This window comes from Lethenteron reissneri, chromosome 32 (assembly GCF_015708825.2).
Source record: "Lethenteron reissneri isolate LAM-NWPU_2019-01 chromosome 32, ASM1570882v1, whole genome shotgun sequence".
In the NCBI taxonomy this organism is placed as follows: Eukaryota; Metazoa; Chordata; class Hyperoartia; order Petromyzontiformes; family Petromyzontidae; genus Lethenteron; species Lethenteron reissneri.
This window is the reverse complement of record NC_083810.1, coordinates 4,260,311-4,282,401: the sequence shown is the minus strand read 5'-3', so window position 1 is coordinate 4,282,401 and position 22,091 is coordinate 4,260,311. Positions and strand designations below refer to the sequence as shown.

The 22,091-nt window shown below is 43.8% G+C and overlaps 1 protein-coding gene across 1 annotated transcript in view; it reads right to left on the bottom strand.

Annotated features, from left to right (window-relative positions):
• The window catches only part of LOC133349904 (neurobeachin-like), a 515,983-nt gene that overhangs the window by 85,081 nt on the left and 408,811 nt on the right, over window positions 1-22,091 (bottom strand). Inside the window, 3 exon segments of the mRNA XM_061563758.1 lie at window positions 5,216-5,317; window positions 7,544-7,671; window positions 9,187-9,367. Of these exon segments, the coding sequence (XP_061419742.1) occupies window positions 5,216-5,317; window positions 7,544-7,671; window positions 9,187-9,367 (411 nt within the window).

Below are 22,091 nucleotides of genomic sequence, written 5' to 3'. Positions count from 1 at the left end.
GTTTGTTGAATAGTATATCGTATTTTTTACATCTAACCATAATAATCATAATAATATCACCTTTTAACTCACAGAGTATTCGCTTATTCTCGAAGAACTTGGAGGCGCAAGAAACCACAAACAAGCGGGAAGGCAGCCAGGCGGTGAGTCTGCACCAACAATTACCTAAGATCTGTGGTTCTCTACATATTAAGATGCTTTCAGCCAATTAATGACTCTTTATACATGTGGGCGGGAACTGGAGCACATGCAGAAAACCCGCGCATGCGAGGGGACAGGACTCCATCCCATCTGATGGAATGGGTGGGCACGGCAACTCAATGCCCATAGGCAGTGAGTGTCACACCATTTTTGCGTAACTACATAGCCTGGATTATATAGAAAATCTGATTTTGAACACAACTCATCCGACCTACAGTTCCATGGAATCAATCAGAACCAGTCACTCAATCCTGCCCAGTATAGTCCGGATCATATTTTACAAAGAGGACAATATTTGTTTTGTTACATTATATATCTAAGTGAATGTGACATGCTGCACTCTGAAGCCAATATGAATGACACAAATACAAATTCTTAATCTAATAAATAAATGTAAAACAATACTAAAGCTTATTGTATTACATACTGTACATAACGCATAACAAAAGAATATGTATACAACGTCATGTGATCAATCAATTTTGATTGTAACCAGAACCAACATTTCACATGTCACTTTAACACGTAGGTCACACGTGTCGGGGATCGTGCAATTTCCACTTGTGACCCAATATGACGGTACATCTCGACTGAATACTGAGTGTCATGTTGTCCAATTTGGGTCTAAACACTGAGGGCGATGCCTGTCTTCATGACACCCCCCCTCCCCTCCCATCACCGCACATCCAACAACCCAACAACCCAAGGCCATAATTATAATATATATTGCGGGGGGACACATCTCCCCCCTAATATTCAAATATGCTCAAAATGTCCCCCCCCCCCCATATATTGCTAGAAAATATATTTATGTTTATATGATGGTGGTTATGGTTGTACTTTATTAATCACTAATCTCTGCCATTACATACAGTGAAACATAAAAAGGTAAAAAAAAATGAAAAAAACAGAGCAATGTAATACAATACACTATTAGACATTATTGTAAAAAAATATATAAAAAGTCCATCCTATGTGTTAATGAATTTTTTAAGATTTTAGGCAGGATTTTTTTTTTCAAATTTAGATTTTTTTTCTAGGGGGGGGGGACCCCCTGAAAGATTTGGTCCCCCCCAATGTTAACTCGATGGCTACGGCCTTGCAACAACCCCTCTGCTGAGCACGTCTCCATAGCCGTAGAAAAAAACAACCCATTGCTATCTCACACCGACTTTGAAGCTCAGTTGATCGCATTGCAGCACAGCCATCCGTCCATCAGGCAGAACAGCATTTTGGATCACAAAGGCGGCGTGCAGAATTTTGGGCGAGCAGCGAGCGGCGGCAATCTGCTCGGAGTTAGTTGACCGACTGCTTTCCAATGTTCCAAGGCCTTTTGGGCTTCGGTGTCCCATTACCCACATCCATAAATCTAATGCGCCAGCCTGTCAACATTACTTTTTTATAGGCCGCTCTTCTGCTAGGGCTGCAAATTAAATTTAACGACAACTTTTATGCAAAATTGCATAAAATTTCATTTTTTTATCGTTTGTTTTACTTTGCAGACAGTAATAGTGAAGTTTGCAAAAAAACTATTCATAAAACTGAATGATAAACTATGAATGATTTAGCATTGTTGAGCAGCTAAAAGGCGCTATATAAAATCTAAAGAGAATAGAATTTAAACACTATTTATGGAAATGCAAAGTCAATCAAAATTTGAAAGGATGAGTGGCTTTATAAAGAAAGGACAATCAGCAATGCAGAGATTATCACTAGTTCCGGGAATGATGTTAGCCTTTGAAGAAAACTTAATTACACCATACTGTTGACATTTCTTATAGATGACAGTTAAATTAAATTCCATATTGCCCTAATAATAATTTGTATCCATATTACAAGTGGAAGCGGTATTTAGACCATGAAGAAATCTACGTCATATATTATGGCCTACTCCCACAATATATGCAATTTACAGGTGCTATGAATGATAACTATTTATTAATGTTTATAAAATTACGTCTCTAAAACGATAAGTCAAAAGTGTCTTCCCACTCAGGAGAGTGTTGGGGTGGCACTCACAGACATCCTTATGCGAATGGTAAACTTCCAAATTGGGAAAGTCCTAACTATAACGGCGGCAGTAAGTGGCTGAACACTGTTTGACGTCATCAGATTGGAGATGTGCCTTACAGACCTCTGTTATTTTTTAATAACAGTAGCAAAGAACATATGAGAGCCTTCCTTGAGAAGTGAAAAGTGCCTAATAGTGTTCTCAAGTGTTTGGATTGTTTGGTTGTTTGATGCTCATCCATTAAGCACGTGCTCATATACAGTGATGAACTTCAAAAGTGCCTCCCTGCTCAAAATAGAATTGAGGCCGTTCTATTAAACAATTTAAATTATTACTAATTTGGATTCCTGCAGTCACGAAAGCTTCAAATCACAATTGAATTAGTTTTTTTTCCAGGTAAGGCCCAGTGAGCTGTATAGCTCTTTTTCAGAAGCGACCTGGCCACAAATGATAGCTCAACGAAGTGGCTTATCATGTGGAAATGTACAGCAGCCAAATACTTGCATCGCATGTTTCTAAATGTGAAGGGAAAAAGCGGAGGGCCCGGAGAAAAATATACGAGACCAAGGGGAGAATACGCAAATTCCAAATATACAGCAGGCGTCAGGGTCGGGATCGAACCCACGCCCCCTGTATACCTGGCGAGGTAATTAACGGGAGATGGTCCCTGGTTGGCATGACTTATGCTAATTGCACGAAAACAAGTAATCTGCAATCGTCACAAACAGTCAAAACTTCAACTCTGGAAAAGCCGAGTGCTTTTTGAACATTAGTGTCCATAAATGATTTAGTTGCAAGATTTAGTTATTGAGATAAACGATTAAAAAATGTTTTTTTAACCCACACCACTTAACGGCACAAAAAACACAGTGCGTTCATTGTGCCCCATTTCTAGAATGCTATGGGTAGTATGGTATCCAGTGTGTACTGTATGTTGAACTTCCTTTGCACCGTACACAGCCAACCGTGCTAATCGGAGATTGCGGGTGAAGGACAACAACTAAACACACAAAGACAGTTCTAAACAAGTCAGTTTTCACTCAAGATGATTTCAAATTGCATAGATTTCCAGTAGCTTCCTAACATCGGAAGGAAGCGCGTTCCAGACGGCTGCAAAAGCGCCCTGGGCCTAGAAAATTAAGCATAATTTGTCATTCATTCTGTCGCGGATTCATTTTATCCTGTTGCAGCACATATCTAAAAGCGCGCGGTGGTGCAGTTACCCGTAAAGCGACATGGTCCAGTTCACAGTACGGCTGCGATCTTGTAGACACTGAGGCCTGACAGCTGGCGAGGGGGGCTCTGTTGTAGTGAGAATGAATGCATTTTATATCGAATTACGTTCCCTAATTATGTTGGCAAACGTTATGGTTAACGTAAATAGCAGCAGCGTATAGCTGAGGACATGTTGGTGGTGTATATGTCATAAGTATATCCGTGTTCATTTAAAATGTGTTTTTTTTATGATAGCCCTCATGAGTTTCAAGTTAAAAACTAAAACGTATTCTTCACAAAGGGATCTCAAATACACTATTGTTTAATGAATTATTACGCGAGAATGTTGATTCAAAATTTGTATAACATAAATCCTTTCTGAATCAAAGATGATTCCCAGTTTGCATTGACTTACCAATAACTATATTGACGAAGCAACTGGTAAATACACTACAGATAATTATATATTAAATATATATATAGGACATAACAGAATTCTAACCAGGGCGGTCCATTGACAATGGCACCCAATACAAATGGGATCAGAGGGACACTTAATCTTAGTCCACTCTTCCCCTGATTTTTTCCCCTCTTTATCATCATCATTATTATTTACATTCCACAAATAGCAAATTAGCGTTCGGACAAGAGGGATTGGTTCCCATCCGATCGGAGTGGCGCGTTTCGGCTGCGCCGAACGTGCCAAGCCCGGGGGCTGCATATTGAGAAGCACAATCTGTGCCGATCTTGGGTGTCGTAATGCTACGATGGAGTAATCGAAAAGTCTGTGGCCTGAGTAAGAAAGCCTCGACTGGCCTTGATGAAACTGTTAATACTTTTATAGCCAGTCTCCTTGAAGCGAAATGCTCTCCCCATCTCTCTATTTCAAGGCTTCAGTCCCTGTTTGAAAAAGAAAAAAAACTAAAACTCTATTCACAGCACGAGTAACTTTATTGTCGATATAAAAATGATTTCCCCACAAGCGATTGTTCAAAGTGGAAAATTCCAGATAACGCTGAAGTTTTTCAGATTTCTCCATTTTACAGTCAACACACGCACATGCACGGTGATTCATGTACATGTAAAATAAAAGAGAGTTCATAAACTGCTTTGAAAATTCCATAATCTCTAAAAGTAAAGCATTTTCGGTGGCTGGGTGGCCGAGTGCCTCAAAGGTGAAAGCGCCAAGCAGGTAACAAATGCTCATATCCCGGCCTCAAATCTGGACAGCCATCTATGATTAACCCAGGTTCTTAACTGTGTAGTAAGTTGGTTATCTAAGCTTGGTCACAACTGACTGCACAGACAAACACCACCATTATGTTAAATTTGGGTTTGCACTTCAGTAAGCTAAAGTCTAGCTCTTGGAATTAATATTCGTTTTATGGTCACATGGCAAACAATCACATGGCAGGTGAGAAGTGCTGCCTCTGAGTGATAAGGAGTCACGCGAAGATTTTTCAGAAGCAGTTCTGTGATATCTCCTTCTGCAGTTTGTTCTCTGTTATGGGGGGTGATGCATTGCTCCGAACGGATTCTTCATATGAAGACGTGCCACAGACGAAACGAACTGGGAATAATACACTTATAACCGACATTTACCTTTGTTGTTGTGTCCAACTACATTCTCCACTTCCCTCGCCAGCCCATTTCAATGCCTGGCTACATACTTTCCAATCACACTCAGCTTGCGCTGGCTGCCACGTGCCGCGACGGACGAGTACGCGCCAAACAGAGAGTGTCTCCCGCTGTGTTGCCGTGTGTGCCACCCGCCGCACGCTGCCCTACCACATCACGGAAGACGACGGCACGCAGACGGCCAATATCGACATCCTGCAGCAATCGGTCCGTGTCCTTCACCGGGGAGATGCAGCTGCTCTCCACTGGGCTCTGCAGAACGACACGACGAGTCACGGCGCACAGCGGTGCACACCGATGTCACTTGGCCAGCGGCACTCCCTGCCATCTCCCTGCCCCTGTTTTCAGGTCCAGGCTTACGTATGCGTGTATGCATGTTGAACTTCTTTTGCACCTTACGTAGCCAACCGTGGTAATTGGAGGTGTGGGGTAAGGACAACAAGCTAAACACAACAAGCATTTCTACAGAACGAGTTTTCAATCTAGATTTCACAGTGCCTTGCTCCAGTGGCTTCCTAATATCGTCGCGCATCTGAAAGCGATCAAAGAGTAACGGCATTTGTTCGATGGCTCGCCAAAAGCCGCTGTGAGGATTACATCTTTCCTCTTCTCCTATAAATGACTGTCTGTCTCTTAACACGTACATCTTTCCCAGCCAATATTATGATTCATAATGGATTTGTTTTGGTTAGGCCACAAGTAACGATCTGGCAGAATTTGTGTGGTCATGAGTTTGTGTGGTCAATACTCTTTGGTTATTTCCCACCTGATGACGGACGATTATGTTGCGCCCGAAACGTCGTGATTTATTTTATACCTACGTGACTTTACCGAAAGAACCAAAGAGTATGGATTCCTGCAGTCACAAAAGCTTCAAGATTGTGTGGTCAAGATTGGCTACGGACGGTGCAAAATAAATTCAATATATATACGTACATGACACCAATTTAAAAAGTCGGGAAAGATGACACGCTAATTCTACTTCCTGGGATTTCCTGAATATACCTGACCGTTTGAAGAGAAACGTCTTAACCAATTGTTAAACGTGGTTGAGAGAATTGTTCTTAAACTTACCGGTGAGCTGAAACCATAATAATTGGCACATTAAGCGCTCATACGTGGGGAAAATCAATTTGCTTGACTGCACCGGGAGTCTGCCTCTTTTTGTTCTCGCTTTGTGTAGAAACTCGTAAGTCAATGTCCATGACTGATAGCCAAAGCACGGCCTCGGGGAGCGCTCAATGGATGCCTTCAATGCCTCCACTGCATTTCTAAGGTTCACATTGCTTCCGTTTGTCTCGAGGAAGGGTCGTCATTCTCCCCTGGCATGCTGCTGGTGTCTCTGTTCCATCTCGGCGCTGTCTTCTTCTACATCGTATACTTCCCCACTGAATTGTAGCCACGAGAGAATGTCCCTCCTCTTTTTCACACCCAGTATTTACAAGATATTCACGCGGCCATTTTGTTGCACAGCGTAGGTATGCAACATCATGTAAACATTCGATGAACTCCAATGGTGCGGCACGATGCAATCTCACACGGCAAAAACATCACGGGAGGCACTGGGGAAGAGCTTCACACAATTATGATTTAACGTGAAGATGTATTAATTTATTTACAGACTACACAAAGCCCTTTGGTTACACTTTTATGTAAATATGCCAGTATCTAAATAATGTCTGTTTTTTTTGGTTTTACAGGTCAGTGAACTCTGAGAAATTAACTCAAAAAGAAGCATTGGTGTGTTCAAGAGGTAAGCAACTTGAGAATTCAGAATACAAGTTTGCGATTGAGTTCGTGGACATAACCCGGAAAGTCAGGGTTGGGATGGGGAGAACAGACGATGGCTCGTTACAGAGGCAGCCACAGGAATTGCACTTAAGTGGTCACCAATTAATGCAGCCAGATTTGGCGACTTCACTTGCAGTGTAGACTATCCACGGAGGTTGAAGCTAAACTGTAGTACAAAGATACGGACTCCTTGAGAAGGGAATGAGCAAGAGGTATGGTGGCACCGATGACCTATTCCTCTTGATCTCGATCATGCAGCGTCGTTTGAAGATGAAATGTTATAACTGCTTCATTCATTAACAGGCTTAGAACAGTTCCAATGCCATGCTGCGGTCCAGTTGAGGCGAACGTCAGTGGCAGCAGTTCCCATGTGGCAACACAAGATCTACACAGCACCGGGCCTGCAAATGGGTATTGGTCTGCCAGTACGGGGCTGTGCTCCTAATTTGCGAGTAACCAATCAAACTTGGACCGTGACGCCAGCACACGTGGTCCTCTCCTCTCTTTAGAATGTCACGAGTTTCTTGAACACCCACAGCGAAGCGAACGGCACGAATGCACCCGCAGTATTAATCGGGGCGGCCGCTGGGTTCTCGAACCGCGACCCGTCTCACAACGAACGGGCGGCGAACTCGGCCACGTTGCCGCCCCCGGCAGAGGCGTGGCCCGTGAGCCGCGTTGCGGTACCTTGAGCGAGCTCTGGGCCGTGCCCACGAGGCTGTGCACCGTCTCCTGCGACTTGGTCCGGGTGAGGCCACCACGACCGCGCTGCCGCGACCGGCAGTCCAGGCAGTTCCGCACGGCCACGCAGCAGACTGGGCGCACGACGATACCGACACGCACGCAGACACGAAGATCCCCCGTGTAGCCTTAACAGACTGTTGGGACAAGCGCTGTTGTCGAGAAGCACCTATAAAGGTGGGCACGCGCACACCAGGTACTCATTTAAGGCTGAATCGACCGAGGGGAGGCCCAGGACCGGTTCTGATAATCCCCACTGGTGTTGGATGTGAGCAGAAATCAAACTTGAGTTGCCGTGTTCGTAGCACAGCATGCTAACCATGACAATACCGCTCCCACACATGCATACACACACAAAGACCCCCCATATATCCTTAACAGACTGTTGGAAAAAGTTCTGTTACCGAGCACCTATTAAGGCCGGCAAGGCGTACGAGGTGGGTGGCTAGCACCACACCGGCCACCTTTGCCTCGCCAGTGGCGATGTAATTGTCCACAGGTTTTAGAATTTGCACCATCAAATTGCAAGTGGATATTTATTTTAAAATAAAGTACACCACCCAGAATCCCCATTTAAATACAGCAGCATCCCAATTAAAACATTTATATCCCATAGAAGGTGGCTTCCAGGTAATTGCTAATAGATTTCAAGCGTTATATATGGTGCTGACACCTACTTCCAGGTTACGTGTTTATTACAGGATGAAAAATGATTTTCCACTGGGAAAGCTGTTGCCAATATTCCCTGTGGGCTTCGTAAATCAACACACCGACCCTGACCTCCTCCATCTCCGTCACCCGTCAATGGCTGTCCCCACGCGCTAAGGCTTAGCAATGGGCAACGCAACACTCTGGAGGTGTGGGTCAACTCGTAACACGCAAAGAGCCGCCACTGCTGCATCCACGGAAACAGAGCACCAGTGTCCACGCTCGGCCGAGCGTTGGGCTCTGCTGCTCATCTCCACTGTGCGAGAAGGAAGGGAGTTATTTTTGAAAAGGTGTTAACGTTGCTATGTAAATTGCAACATTTGAAGGAAAAAAACGTTAGTCCTCTGGTTAAACGTGCTCAGCTCAACAAACGGGAAACTACGAGTGCAAACCCCAACAGGGGGTTCAACTTAGCCCATCATCCCTTTTAGGAACAATAAAATGAATAGAGGTGTTGGTCCTATGGAGTTACTGGCCCCCACCAGTGAAACTTGAGATGTTTAGTACTGGCGCCAAGGAAGAGCACCATTACCGAAACCTACGAGAACACGCAGACGTATCGCCATACGCGTGTAGAATTTGGTGTCGCGCTCGGTGGAATTCCACCAAGAGGTGGGGATTCTGCAGATGCCATTGTACCACATCCATGTCCAGGCTTTTGGCCCAAATTATCAGGGTGGACTAGAAGGCATCCCATCCCGCAGCCAAGCAGCAGCAGCAGAGGAAGGACTGCCGAGGGGAATCGGGGCAGTGCGGCTGCTATTGGCAACCCTCGCCCCACCGGCGGCCCGAGCCAATCAATCGGGCTGCGTCCGTCACACACACACAAACACACAAACGGTGGGGGAGAGAAGCCGCGGGTGTGGGAGGGTGCCTCTCACTGAGCCGCAGACATTGACGCAGGAGACCCCCGGAGGACATGTTTTTCTCGGCCTCGATCTCGCTGAAGTTCAGCGAGGAGGCGAGCACCAGCACGTCCACCATGGCCATAAGGCGCTGCAGGAAGCCCACGGCCGTCTCCACCGACATGCCCTGCGTCGGCTCCATGCTCTCCACCTCGCCCTGTGCACAGGCCGTGCGCAAACACGCACACGATTAAATCTATCTTCCCTCCATCCATCTCTCCCTCCCTCCAACAAATTCCTCCATCTATCCCGTCAGCCCTCCATCCATCCTTCTCTACATTACTTTTCAAATTCATTCCTCCTGCCCTCCATCCAACCCTCCCCTTCATACATTCCCCCATATCCTCCGTGTATTATTCCATCCCTCTATAATTGCATGTCTTTCTCCATCCATCCTTGCACCTCATCCTCAAGCCAGCCAGCCATCCATCCATCCCACCCGCCATCTTTCCCACCATCCCCCCCAACGCTCAGGTGGTTCGGCTACGCAGGGGATTAAAATGCCGGGTCAACACATCGAACTAGCCGCACTGCAATGCCAGGTTTCAATCGGAGCACGTGCACGGGATTATGTCGAGCATTCAACTGTAGTGAGTGACGGTCACAGCCCAGTCGCTGATGACCACGCAAACAAATGTATCGTAGTAAAACTGGTATATCCCTTAAATTGGCACATGTCAGCTCTGAAGATTATGAAGTCACATTTGAGCCATTGATATTCAAGGAACACTCTTTCCAGGACATACAGAATAGGCCGCCCCATAATTTGTGGAAAGGAGGCATAGTTCTTTCACATTCTCCCGAGGTCGTTTTCTAAAGCGGGATGGAGCACTGATAGCTGCCAGAGTTTGGAACGGGAAAAAATGTTAGTCTCGTGACTTCACACGCAGGGCACGATAGAAATATAACTGGGATGGAAAAGAAAGCAGAAGAGAAAAGTTCCAACTCCGAACGACGCCCGAGATTTGATTAGGTCAAGCTTCAAGGCAGCGGCAGCCATACCCGGACGCAATTACTGTTTTACTCACTGCTCTCCACGGAGGCCCTTTTTATTTTACAGCCCCAGGGAGTGCGTTTATGATTCCGGCATAACACTGTAATGAGATGACGGTGCTTATTTCAGCTCAGAATTCAAACAGATACCATTCCCTCTGATGCAATGTAGTAAATCCTTGTCATATTTAAAGAAATCTTATTTGTTTTTAGACTGCCATATAGGCCAGGCCTTTTGCAAAGAACACAGCAGCTATCTGCACGACGATTTGGTTAAAGCAAGATGATGATGACGATGATAAAGTTGCCACGGCAACGCACATTTAGTTGCTCGGACCTCTGATTAACATACATTAACAAATCAAAGTGGTTTCCTGCTCCAAGGAGCATGGGATGGTGTTCATCTCCTGTTCACAGTCCCCAGCCACAGGACAACGTATGTCATCAATGCATTATTCATTTTACGGAATGAGAAATGGCTTCTCAGCAGCCTTCAGGAAATGTCGAGCAATATATTACACTGCACCAACACGACTGACTTTGCAGCTATAGAATAAACATACAAAATAATCGTGGTGCTGTGAGGAGAAAGATCAGCATAACCAACGTCTTACATGAACACCATTCGCTTTTTAAATGTGCATTAAGTAACCACCTTTCACTTGCATTCCGTTCTACTGTATGAAAAATATGCTTATCTTGTATTTATTATTCAATAACACTAACTATATTAAAACCCTAATGTTAGGGTTACATCATTGCAATATATAAAACACACAATAGAATGTTACGGATACTGATTTAATACATCTCAACACGAGATCTTCTATTACCCTCTTCTATGGAAAGCCTTATTAAATTGAGTATCGATGGATTCGGGATATTAAATTACACAGATATGCTGATCTCTGCCTTGCAGCTACAACACCAAAGCTCACCACAACCTCTGAATTTCCAGCGCATATTTTGGCCGACGTCACACAGAGACATCTCATTAAGCCGAGAGCAATTCCAGTGAACACGCGGACAGATGGAGCTGCTGTGCTTAAGAGCATGCGTGTACGTATATTGAACGTCTTTTGCACCGTACGTAGTCAACCATGCTAATCAGCATCCCAGAGTCAACTCGGTCTTTCACTTCTCCACGGTCAATAAAGTGTGAATTCACGTGTAAAAGGTTGTCGGTGGTAGCGTTATGGATAGGCGGGTCCCTGTCAAGGACTAATGGAATTTCCAGCAATAACTCGGTGCTGCCTTTGGAGGTATAAGCACACAAATCTTAATTTGAACAGATTAAACTTTTTTGACTTAAAGCTTTCGTGACTGCAGGAAAACAAAGGGGGGCGGTGGGGTGGGGCTTGTTTTTACCTCCTGATGACGATCGCTTGTGTTGTCTTCGAAACCTCGTAGTTTTGTTAACTTTATTTTTATTAATCTGAACCTATCTACGTGACTTTACCGAAAGACCCAAAAGAATTTGAACAGAGGGAGTTTGGCTTTCTGCTATGTCAAGTATCTTCTCAGTTATGTTATTTGGCACCATTGCATCGAATGGTGTGTGGTTCTATCTTGATAACAAGTTCAAGAAAACTTCACAGAAATGCTGCATCCTTACAAACGCATTGCTTGCAATCATTCTTGGATATACGATGTGCAAGTTTCCCCGCGGTGACATTGAAGTGACGTGCTCATTATGATAATGCAATGGCAAAAGCAGTTAAGACTTAAAGAAGACATCCATCATCATTAAAGGGTCAATGGTGATACCGAGTCGTTGACAATCCGTCTTGAGTATGAAATTAGTGTCCCACACACGTCAGGACATTTTCGGTAGAAACGGGATGAGAGGAAGATGACGGTACTGATGAGAGCACTAAATGCGAGTTAATTGTTTGGCGGAGGAACAAGGGTAGACTAGTTCGTATGGCGTTTTCAAGTGGCATGTGAATGCTGCAGTTAAATACATGGCATTGCAAACTTGTACAGCACAGATGTTCAACCCCCACTGAACAGGCCCCCAATCAAACGATGCAAGAACGAAACTTAATTTCAAACCTGTAAATGACAACCATCAGAGCTTAAACATAACCAAACTGATATATCCAATGATAAGAATCATGTGCTAGTCACAATGGTGCACTGCTTCTGCTCACTATTTACTCTCATCAACCGTTTCTGGCCATACATAATATCTTTTATACTTTAATCCAATTAACATTACATCAGTCAATTATTATCATATGGGGCAAAAATGAAGAAGAAAAATAATGATAATAACGAAACAAAACTTGCCCTCGACTTGGAATCAAATCAGACGTGTCCGTATTGTAATCACGGCGTGGGATCCTCTGTGCGATGGTGATCGGAAGCTTTAATGCTCGCACCTCTGATTAGTATGGTTGGGCTACGTACGGTGTGAAAGAAGTTCAACATACATACACACAAGCGTCTCAATGCATCGTTCTGCTCTGCGACCGCCCTTGGCCTCCTATATTTGCATCCTGCACAGTAATGCAGAGGGTTGCAAGTGGTCACACAGGATGCGCTAGTATAATTCAAGCACGTTTAATACCTATTTCCCTTGGCCATTGTGCTATGCTAAATTGGTTGATTTATGAACCCATAGTAACATCCCATACATCCTGGAATAAAACTATGATAATGAACATCTCCCAAAAAGCCCACGCATTGATTGCCTGCGAAGATAGGTGCACGCACGACTGGATACGCATTCATCATACGATGCCTCTGACTCTAACAAAGCCGTGGGTATTATTTTAAAGCAGTGCTCAATCCCTGGATCCAATCCAAGTTTAATCACCTACACATAATTCCTGATTACTACTGCACGGGCGGATAATGTTCTGTTAATTAATAACAATATTCTCTGGTGAACTCGAGGCCCACGGACGCCTCACTTGGCCTCAATAAACGCAGGCTTCATATAAAAAGAGCAACTGCAAAGAGCAAGCTTGTGTAAATAATCCGGCTGGATGGCACTGCAGCTGGAAGCACTTGACTGACAATAAGGAAGTTACGGGTTCAAATTTCGGTGAAGAGTCGACTCGGCCCCCATCGCGTTTTCTGGGTCACTAAACTCTGTAACACTTTGTGGGACATCTTATGGGGATCGTGGCCTCTGCTTCAGGAATGCAGAATATACATTGACAGCCCAGGTCAAGCAACGAGTTGCACGCATTTGGAATCAAGCCCTAGTATGTGCTGGGAGACCCTACTTTGGCTTCACCAACATGAGGATACAATTGCACAGATGTATAAATGTAAATCAAAGAAAATCGAGTAATCAGAGTAATCAATAATCAGGATCTAACAATTTTTATAGAATAATGTACAAATAACCACAGAAAAAAGTACACAATGCTGAATGATAGCTTTAAATCATTGGTTTATGAATGGAAACTAATACTTACGAATCCAAATATGGGTACCTACTAAGCATGTAACAATGCATGCATTCATAGATTCAAATGTATTATGCTCACGATTGAGTTTTACATATCGTGAGTGAAAACCAATCATTTGGACTTTCTATTTGTTGCACGCAAAAGCTTCGTGTAACTGAAGCAGTCATTTAAGGCTCTAGATGCACCACAACTGAAAACATGATAATAATGATCAACAACTTATAATATTAAATAATCAATAACTAATCATTATTATTCAATGGAATCTTGACCCTAAATCATAACAACGCATTGTCATGCCATCATGCACAAATTGCACCGCAGCCTCCCATGCACCACATTCTGAGAGTGGTGAATTGAAACACGCCCAAGTATCTTCCTACGGCTTAAAGATAGAGCCATTACTGCGAAGTAACACAACTAAGACACGTTTGAGAATCGTATTGGAATGTTGAGTAAAGTGGGATAATCTGGATTAAAACAGCCTAGATGACATACCATGGTGTCCTTTTTATTTACGTAAACGCTGAAAAAACACCGATACACCTGGACCTTGTTGGCTGTGCCAACCTTGCTCAACAATGCTTCATTTAAATTCTAAGCAAGAAAAAAAGTCGTACATTCCCGCTAGGCTGCCATGAGAGTGTATCCAGAGCAGCACCGTTAACGTGCCAACGTATTGTCAAAGACTGCGATGGGATTCGTGATATCCACATCCTGGTGCTATACGAAAGAAAGCACTGTGATGAATCGTTATCATCATCGTTGGGTATGGTGAATCCACTGCAGGATGAAGGCCTCCCCAAGTCGTCACCATCCTTCACGGTTCTATTTCTATTTTAGCAGGTAAAGCGGCACTGAGCTACGTAGCTCTTTTCCAGAAGCGACCTGGCCACAAATTATAGCTCGATAAAATTGCTTAAAGTATGGATAAGTCACAGCAGCCAAATACTCTAAACGAAACAACACGCCAAGCGAGTACACCCGACGAGCTGATCTCATCTCTGCATCACCACAGTAGATGACATCCTGGACGCGTTGCAGCCGTTGCCTGCCAATCCACCACTACTCTTGACTACCGGCCATCGTCCCCGTCCTTGCCACGTGCTCTGCCCAAGCGATACACGTGATCAAAAGGACGCACAACGTAAACACAACCCTCAATGGAATATCCCCCTGCAGAAAAAGTGACAACCTCAAAAAGACACCACTTTTCAGCCCGATCCAGCCAGTCGAGCCTCTCATCTCTGACGATGACACAACGAGCTAGAACTACGGCCGTGATTACAGTCGATGCATATGTAAGTGTGAAGACAACATTATTTGAGACAATTGTCAACGCTTACACCTTGAAACTATTCAACATTATGTACGTAGAAACAGTTTTAGATAGAGGGCAATTTTTATTATATAGCTTCCCTGCCTCGGGCCCAAACCCAGGATCAAAGAGCAACTTTCTCTGTTCTGATACTGGTGCCTCTGGCCCTTGGACCCCACTGCCACCTTTGCTGTTATTAATTCAAAGAGTTAAAAAAAATACGTGTATATATTATTCAGAGCAGTGAATAAAATGCACGTGGGAACCGTTTAGAAAATTAAGCTGAACTTTTATGGTTGAAAATGTATTCTAAATTTCCATAATGCGCCCCCAAATTAATTTGCAGTGCAACGCGTGTGGACAAAGGTGCGCACGTCAACAGAATGCTCTGCTTTCACAGTGACGTGCACAACATGCAAAAGTGTGCACACAAGCACGCGTACAAACTGAGCACGAATATGCACACAAGGCTGAGGAATGTATAACCGGAGGGACATGCAAGACGCTCTCATATGACCAAGGGAACATACACACTCATGTGAGCTTTACACAGCGACACTTGGACCACACGGTTTCAGTCACTCATGTCAACTGCAGACTGACAGGGGTGTGTGTACATATTCTGCACGCATAGGTATGAGCATACATGGATGAATGCTAAATTCATTGTGGACTTTGCCACTGAATAATTCATGAACTTAATATGCATGAGGAGGTGCCACGAAGAACAGAACGTTGGGTCAGCGGAGGGAAGAAAAAGAAACGGACTCACTTTTGTAAACATCCCACTGCAGTTGTTGCTAACACAGGTAAGAAACACGTGATCCCGTGGGGTGGTGCGCTGTGCTTAGGGTATCCGACTCGGAAAGGTTGCGAGTTCAAACCCTGGTTGGGGCTCCACTCTTGTCTCGCCTCGCATCCTTCCAGGGAGAATATAACGAGTACTCGACATCTTCTATGTACGTACAGATTGGTTTTGAAAAAATACTGGCTCTCTCACCACTGAGCTAGGACCTTGAATGTATAATAGTGCACTGCCTTTTTGTTCGGTACATATAACATTCAATGCTTACACATGCGGCATGCAATAAGGCACCAATTCACCCATTGTAACAAACCCTTCAGTTCAAGATGCAGGCATCTAAACAAGCACGGAGGGGGGAGGGAACCCCAATAAACAATACAAATGAGACAGTAAAAATGTAACAAAAAGGATCGATTCTTCTTATTGGACCGTGATGCTAAATTGTGACGAAAATTATTAATCGAAGCACTTGGGTTGGATTGTTGAATGTCTCATGGTTACACAAGGGCCATTGTCACACATGCATGCAAACCGCATGCACTCTACCTTCTACGAGGTGGGACTGCATCGCCTCTGATTAAAGTTGACAGTAAAAAAAAACTCGTAAAAATATTTGATGACCCAGAGTCTTGTAAACACGAAGAGTGCAATTTTCGTTTCCACAGTATAATATTCCGAGCTTAATGGTATCACGGTTGCCAGTGAACCCACAAATTGAAATAGTTATTCAGCAGGAACTACTGCAAGACAAAGTACACATGCTGTCAGAGGGTCAATTACAGTTTAATCAACAGAGACGTGCAATCCATGTCCACCTGATGGGGGAATCTCATGGGAATAGGAAAAGTTTAATGTAAGCATCGTGCTGGAATGCAAAGGAGATGAGGGTGGCATGGGCTGGGTGGGCTGGTGTTGGGTGAGGCGGAGGGGGGGTGAGGAAGCAGGGTGGGTAAAGGGGCTTAGTTATCGAAGAGAGCGCTGAATAATAATTCTCAGCCTTATGCATACATGTGCAGACACAAGTCATTGCGCCATTATTGGCTTTTAAGTGGGTTAAATGACGCACTGAAATAGCAATGCCAAATAATTGTAAAGCGATTCTGTTACAAATGCATGATTTCTCATTATGATTTCCACGCATGCATGCGCATGTGCGTGGATAGCAATGAACAATTAAGCACAACAAAAATTGAACTTTCGAGGCGAGCTGATATTACCAACAGCGGCAAATATATGACATTTGCGCTCGATTCGTGAATCACAACAAAAATGCGTTGCAAGTTTGCTTTGACGGTAGCAGGAGATATCACGCAGCACCACGACGACGAGATAATGTAGACAAATGAACGTTGTAATGGTATGTATGAATATACAATGCACAATGGAGGAGGCCACTGTTTCAGGCAGGAAAGTGGAGGCGTAACACCAATGAAAACCGACCGTTTCACTGTTATTGTCGAGCAAACTTTTTCTCCGTGACTTTTGTTTCGCTACCATTCGTCTTGTCCGGTGACATTTATCTCAGACGAGCCAACGCGGTATCAACTGTTGCACTCTATTACACGCAGACTCTCGTTTCCTACTCTTCACCACCGACAGGAAACATTGAGAGAGTTAATTGGTTCTTTACCCTTCTATCTGGCAACAAAACTGACACCTTTTTGCAAGGAGTCATGTTTGCATAGACCGCAATACATGCAGTCATAATACAAACAAAAGAACATAACTCTGATAATGTGCACTGTCCTTGAAGTTGATTGGTCCACACCCGAGACAGCTTTCCTTCGAGCCTAGTCTCATATGGGTTGGACCAGATGACGCCAAAAGGCGCACAACTCAAGGACAATGCACCATCAGAGTATAAGAGCTCTCATACTCTGATGGTGCATTGTCCTTGAGTTGTGCGCCTTTTGGCGTCATCTGGTCCAACCCATATGAGACTAGGCTCGAAGGAAAGCTGTCTCGGGTGTGGACCAATCAACTTCAAGGACAGTGCACATTATCAGAGTTATGTTCTTTTGTTTGTATTATGACTGCATGTATTGCGGTCTATGCAAACATGACTCCTTGCAAAAAGGTGTCAGTTTTGTTGCCAGATAGAAGGGTAAAGAACCAATTATCATATTTTTACTGGCAAATGAGGTCCCCATAATTGAGAGAGTTATTGCGATGCAGAGCGGCACGTTTTCAATGGCAATTAAGTGCACTTTAAAGCCGATTTAAATTTTTTCAATGTAATGAGAAATTACGAGGTTCACACGCACACACACACATTACATACATTAGAGATGTAAATATGATTTATAGAGGAGAGGATGGAAAGGAACAGAGCAATTGTAGTCCGAGTACTCTGATGTGAAATCAAAGAAGACAACGTGATCCCATCCGGGTTTGCATATTTGTGACAGGAGCTGACGCACAAAACTCACTGGGAATTACAAACTCTCTTGGATGGATCGGAGATCCACCATTCACTGACTTGCAGTGGCCAAATGCTGAACAATGTTTGGATGAAATAACAACACAACTATGATTTAGTGTAAGATATATGCACGCTCGGGATGTTTATCCGATTTTTGGATTAATCAGAACATTTCAGGCCTAGATACATTTGAATGATGCAATGTCCTTTGTTTCGGATTGATCTGAAAACGTGGCGTTATGCTTGTTACAGGAAGACGGGTCACATCTTTTTGACAATGTAAATTATCAGAAAATTCGGAGGAGAAAAAAAAGATTTACAATTTCAAAATCACGACTTCTTTCAAGTCCAAAGTTAATCCATGGCGTAAGCCCCAACCGTCTAAACTTAATTTGGAGCTTTCGTGACTGCAGGAATTATTCTTTGGTTCTTTCGGTAAAGTCACGTATAAAGATAAAATAATAAATTAAATTAAATACTAGCATACGACGTTTCGATTGCAACACAAGCAATCATCATCAGGTATAAATTAAATAGAAACACAAATCTAGTATACTTAGAAATGTAATGTAATACAACAGAGAGTCGCATAACATAACAGTCAACACCCTATCTGGTTGATTACGTTCTTCCTGAGAATGCTAAATTTGAGAGAGAGATTAAACACAGAACTAGAAACATACATAGACATATAAGCAGACAGATATCACAACCGTCTATTATGTCCGGCTACAGTCAAGCAGAGAGGGCAAATGCGACGATAACAACGTTTCTGCGTGCTGCTTGTTCAAGGCGGTGTGCGTGTGTATGAGAGAGGGCTGATGCCTTGACTGTTTTATTGATGAAGCTCCTTGGCAAATCCACCACCCCCCCCCCCCAAGGGCACCGAGTCGTTACGAGCTGTAGGTGGCGTCACGTCACGGTGTTTCTCATCGACTCTGCACAACCCGCCCCTTCTCTGCACGGCAGCACCTTGCTCACACGCCGTCCACTTACTTTGGCTTAGGGGCCGTCCATAAATGACGTCACGCGATTTTGGACAATTTTTTTATCCCCCCCCCCCCCCCTAGTCACACGGCGTCACAACAAGTCAGACCCCCACTCAAATATGACGTCACAAAGCTCTGCCCCCCCCCAACAAAATAAAACATGCTTCAAATCGCTTTAAACTATTGTCATTGTAGTGCGTAGTTAATGTGCAGCTGTACTCTGATGTTGTAGGAGAAAACATTTATCAAAAAGTCTATTTAATTAAGTAGAACGTGTTGTCTATATTTATTTAAAGTTGCGCATTTTGATGTGACGTCACATTTCTCACCCCCCCCCCCCCCCCCGTCGTCGCAAATGTCTGACCACCCCCCAGGTGCGTGACGTCATTTATGGATAGCTTTCTTGCAAATTTTAACCAATTTTGGTTATCCACACCCAACCACCCCCCCCCAAATACTGTTTTTTTTTATCCAAACGGTCAATATCGCCAATTCCATTGTTGCCACCGAAAACTGCCCACATCTCCCACAGCTGTTTCATAGTCCATCAGTCAATGCCCCCTCTCGGTATCTCGCCATCCGACCTCTGGGCGCGACGCGTAATTCCTGCCCCTTCACCTAACGCATGTGGCACTGAGCCCATCGCAACCTCCTCTTTTTCCCGATTGCGTCCGAAACGACGAAAATTCGAGCCACGTTCTGTGCCAAACTTACAAGTTGCTTACCCCATTCCTGCCGTGAAATTCCTTGCAACCCTCAAATCACAATTCTATTTTAGGATGTCTTGGAATCCAAGGACACAGCTTATTATCCACTTGAGAATACTACTACTTCATATTTGAGAAAATGCTGAAGAAATTGTCTTCAATAAAACGTGGTTTTCTTGTCACGTGTGTGTGCAACGATAATCAGAAGTCCAATTTACAACGTGCAATGTCTCTGCTTTCTCTGCTTTCTCACTCATGGACACGCGTGTGTTGACACACACAGTGATGACACACACACACACAGTGATAACACACACACAGTGATCACTGAAGCGATGAAAGCATAGTTCAGCAAATGAAATGACTCAATTATCTGAAAACCCCTTTTTTACATTTTTCTTCCATTTACATCATTTGGTGACGAGAATTTATTGAGCGTCCATACAGCACGGGGCTCCTGATAGTGCCCAATGTTTTGTCAATCAAACCACAATGTTTAATCGTACAGTGAATTGGATTATTAGTGAAAGAAACAAATGCAATACTGAATGGTTCCTTTGTCAAGTTGTTGGTAACTGGTAAAGAACTTAACTTTGTTTTACACCCAAAACCCAAGCTGTTTTTAAGCCAATTTTTTAGTCTATTTCCCCGAAACCTAGTTGATACACAAACCAGCACTTGGATTCCAACACAGGGGCTCTGTCGGTTCCCATTGCAGCAGTGGTTCTAGCGCTCTGCCATTGCACGAGGCCAAGTTGTCATTTCAAAACAAAATCACTTGAAGACAGATTAACCGTTACGAAAATGAGTAATTGCAATGAGATTGGTGAAAATTGGATGCATTCAGATTTTATTACACGATGACTCATCAAAAGTCAGATATCTAAATGATATTAAAGTTGTTAATAAATGTATCATTTAAATTCGATAAATTAACAAAAGCGCGATGATTATGTTAAAGCCATTGCTTGTTAATGGTGGCAGATAAAGTTTTGCCGACATTGACCGGAGAGAAAATAAATGTGTGATGAGTGAAGCACATGGAACACTTGGCACAAGCGATCAGTACGTGGACAATACAAAGAAGAAGGTACAACACAATGTGCAACGATTCGTATTGATTTCAAAAGTTCAAAACAAATACACATTACAAACAAGTCCCTGAGTTCGATTCCCCAGCCATGGCTAACATCAAAGGTTAGTGATAACCTGAATTTGTCCAAAACCATACTCCGCAAACCAACATGGCAGTGTTTGGTCAAATAACCGAGCCGAATGACTCACAGGGCTTTACCTAATAAATGAACTTGAACTTCATCTAGCAGTGGATTGACACAATCATCATCAGCAAACCTGTATGTACGTATGTTGAACCGCTTTCCCAAAGTACGTAGCCAACCGTGCAAATCGGAGGCGCTGGATGTAGGTATCCGCAAGCGGATGCCAAACATCACAGCCTCGAAATGCACGCAACAATCCACCTAGCCACCTGATCCCCTCGCTCCATTTCCATGGCGGACGTCCTCTCGGTGGGGTTCGCTCTCTCGGCCGTCACACACGCCACCGGTAATCCCGTTGGCAGTCATTCCCCTTCAGCGAACGTGTCCTGCCCAAGCCCACATTATTTCCTTTAAAGTCACCGTCACGTGTCCCTGACTTGCGTATGTTCTCCGATCCCGTTGTTTCTCACGCTACATCTTTGTCTAATTCCAAGAATGCATCCCTCCGTGCTGCTTTACACAACTTGTCGCGGTTTTAGCTCCGTCTCTTTGTGTCAATGTCTACGGCTTCTGACCCTTGCGTGTTATTACAAGATATTGCACATCGATTACAATCTTTCTTCTTTAGGGAAATAAGCACCTCGGTCGTGTTTAAATTAAGTCATTGTGTCCCTGCTGAATGGGAGGGGAGCACGAACTTTAGTGACACTGAGACAGTCGTGAAAATTCCACATTCCTGTAGCAGAGCCGGGCTCTGCACAAAAAGGCCACTGTTGACTTACCACAGAGTTTCCCATTTTATGAACCCAGGCGGGATGATACACGATGTCAACCTCATCACTTAGTTTGAATTCACTCTGCTTACAATATAGTTCAGCGCTCTAACCATACTACCACTGACCTGAATAATACATTTTAATACATTTTGGATGGTAAAAGTAGACTTTTGTTTTGTGTTCGAGCCACCACACATTTACGTCTATTGGAATTAATACAATGTCA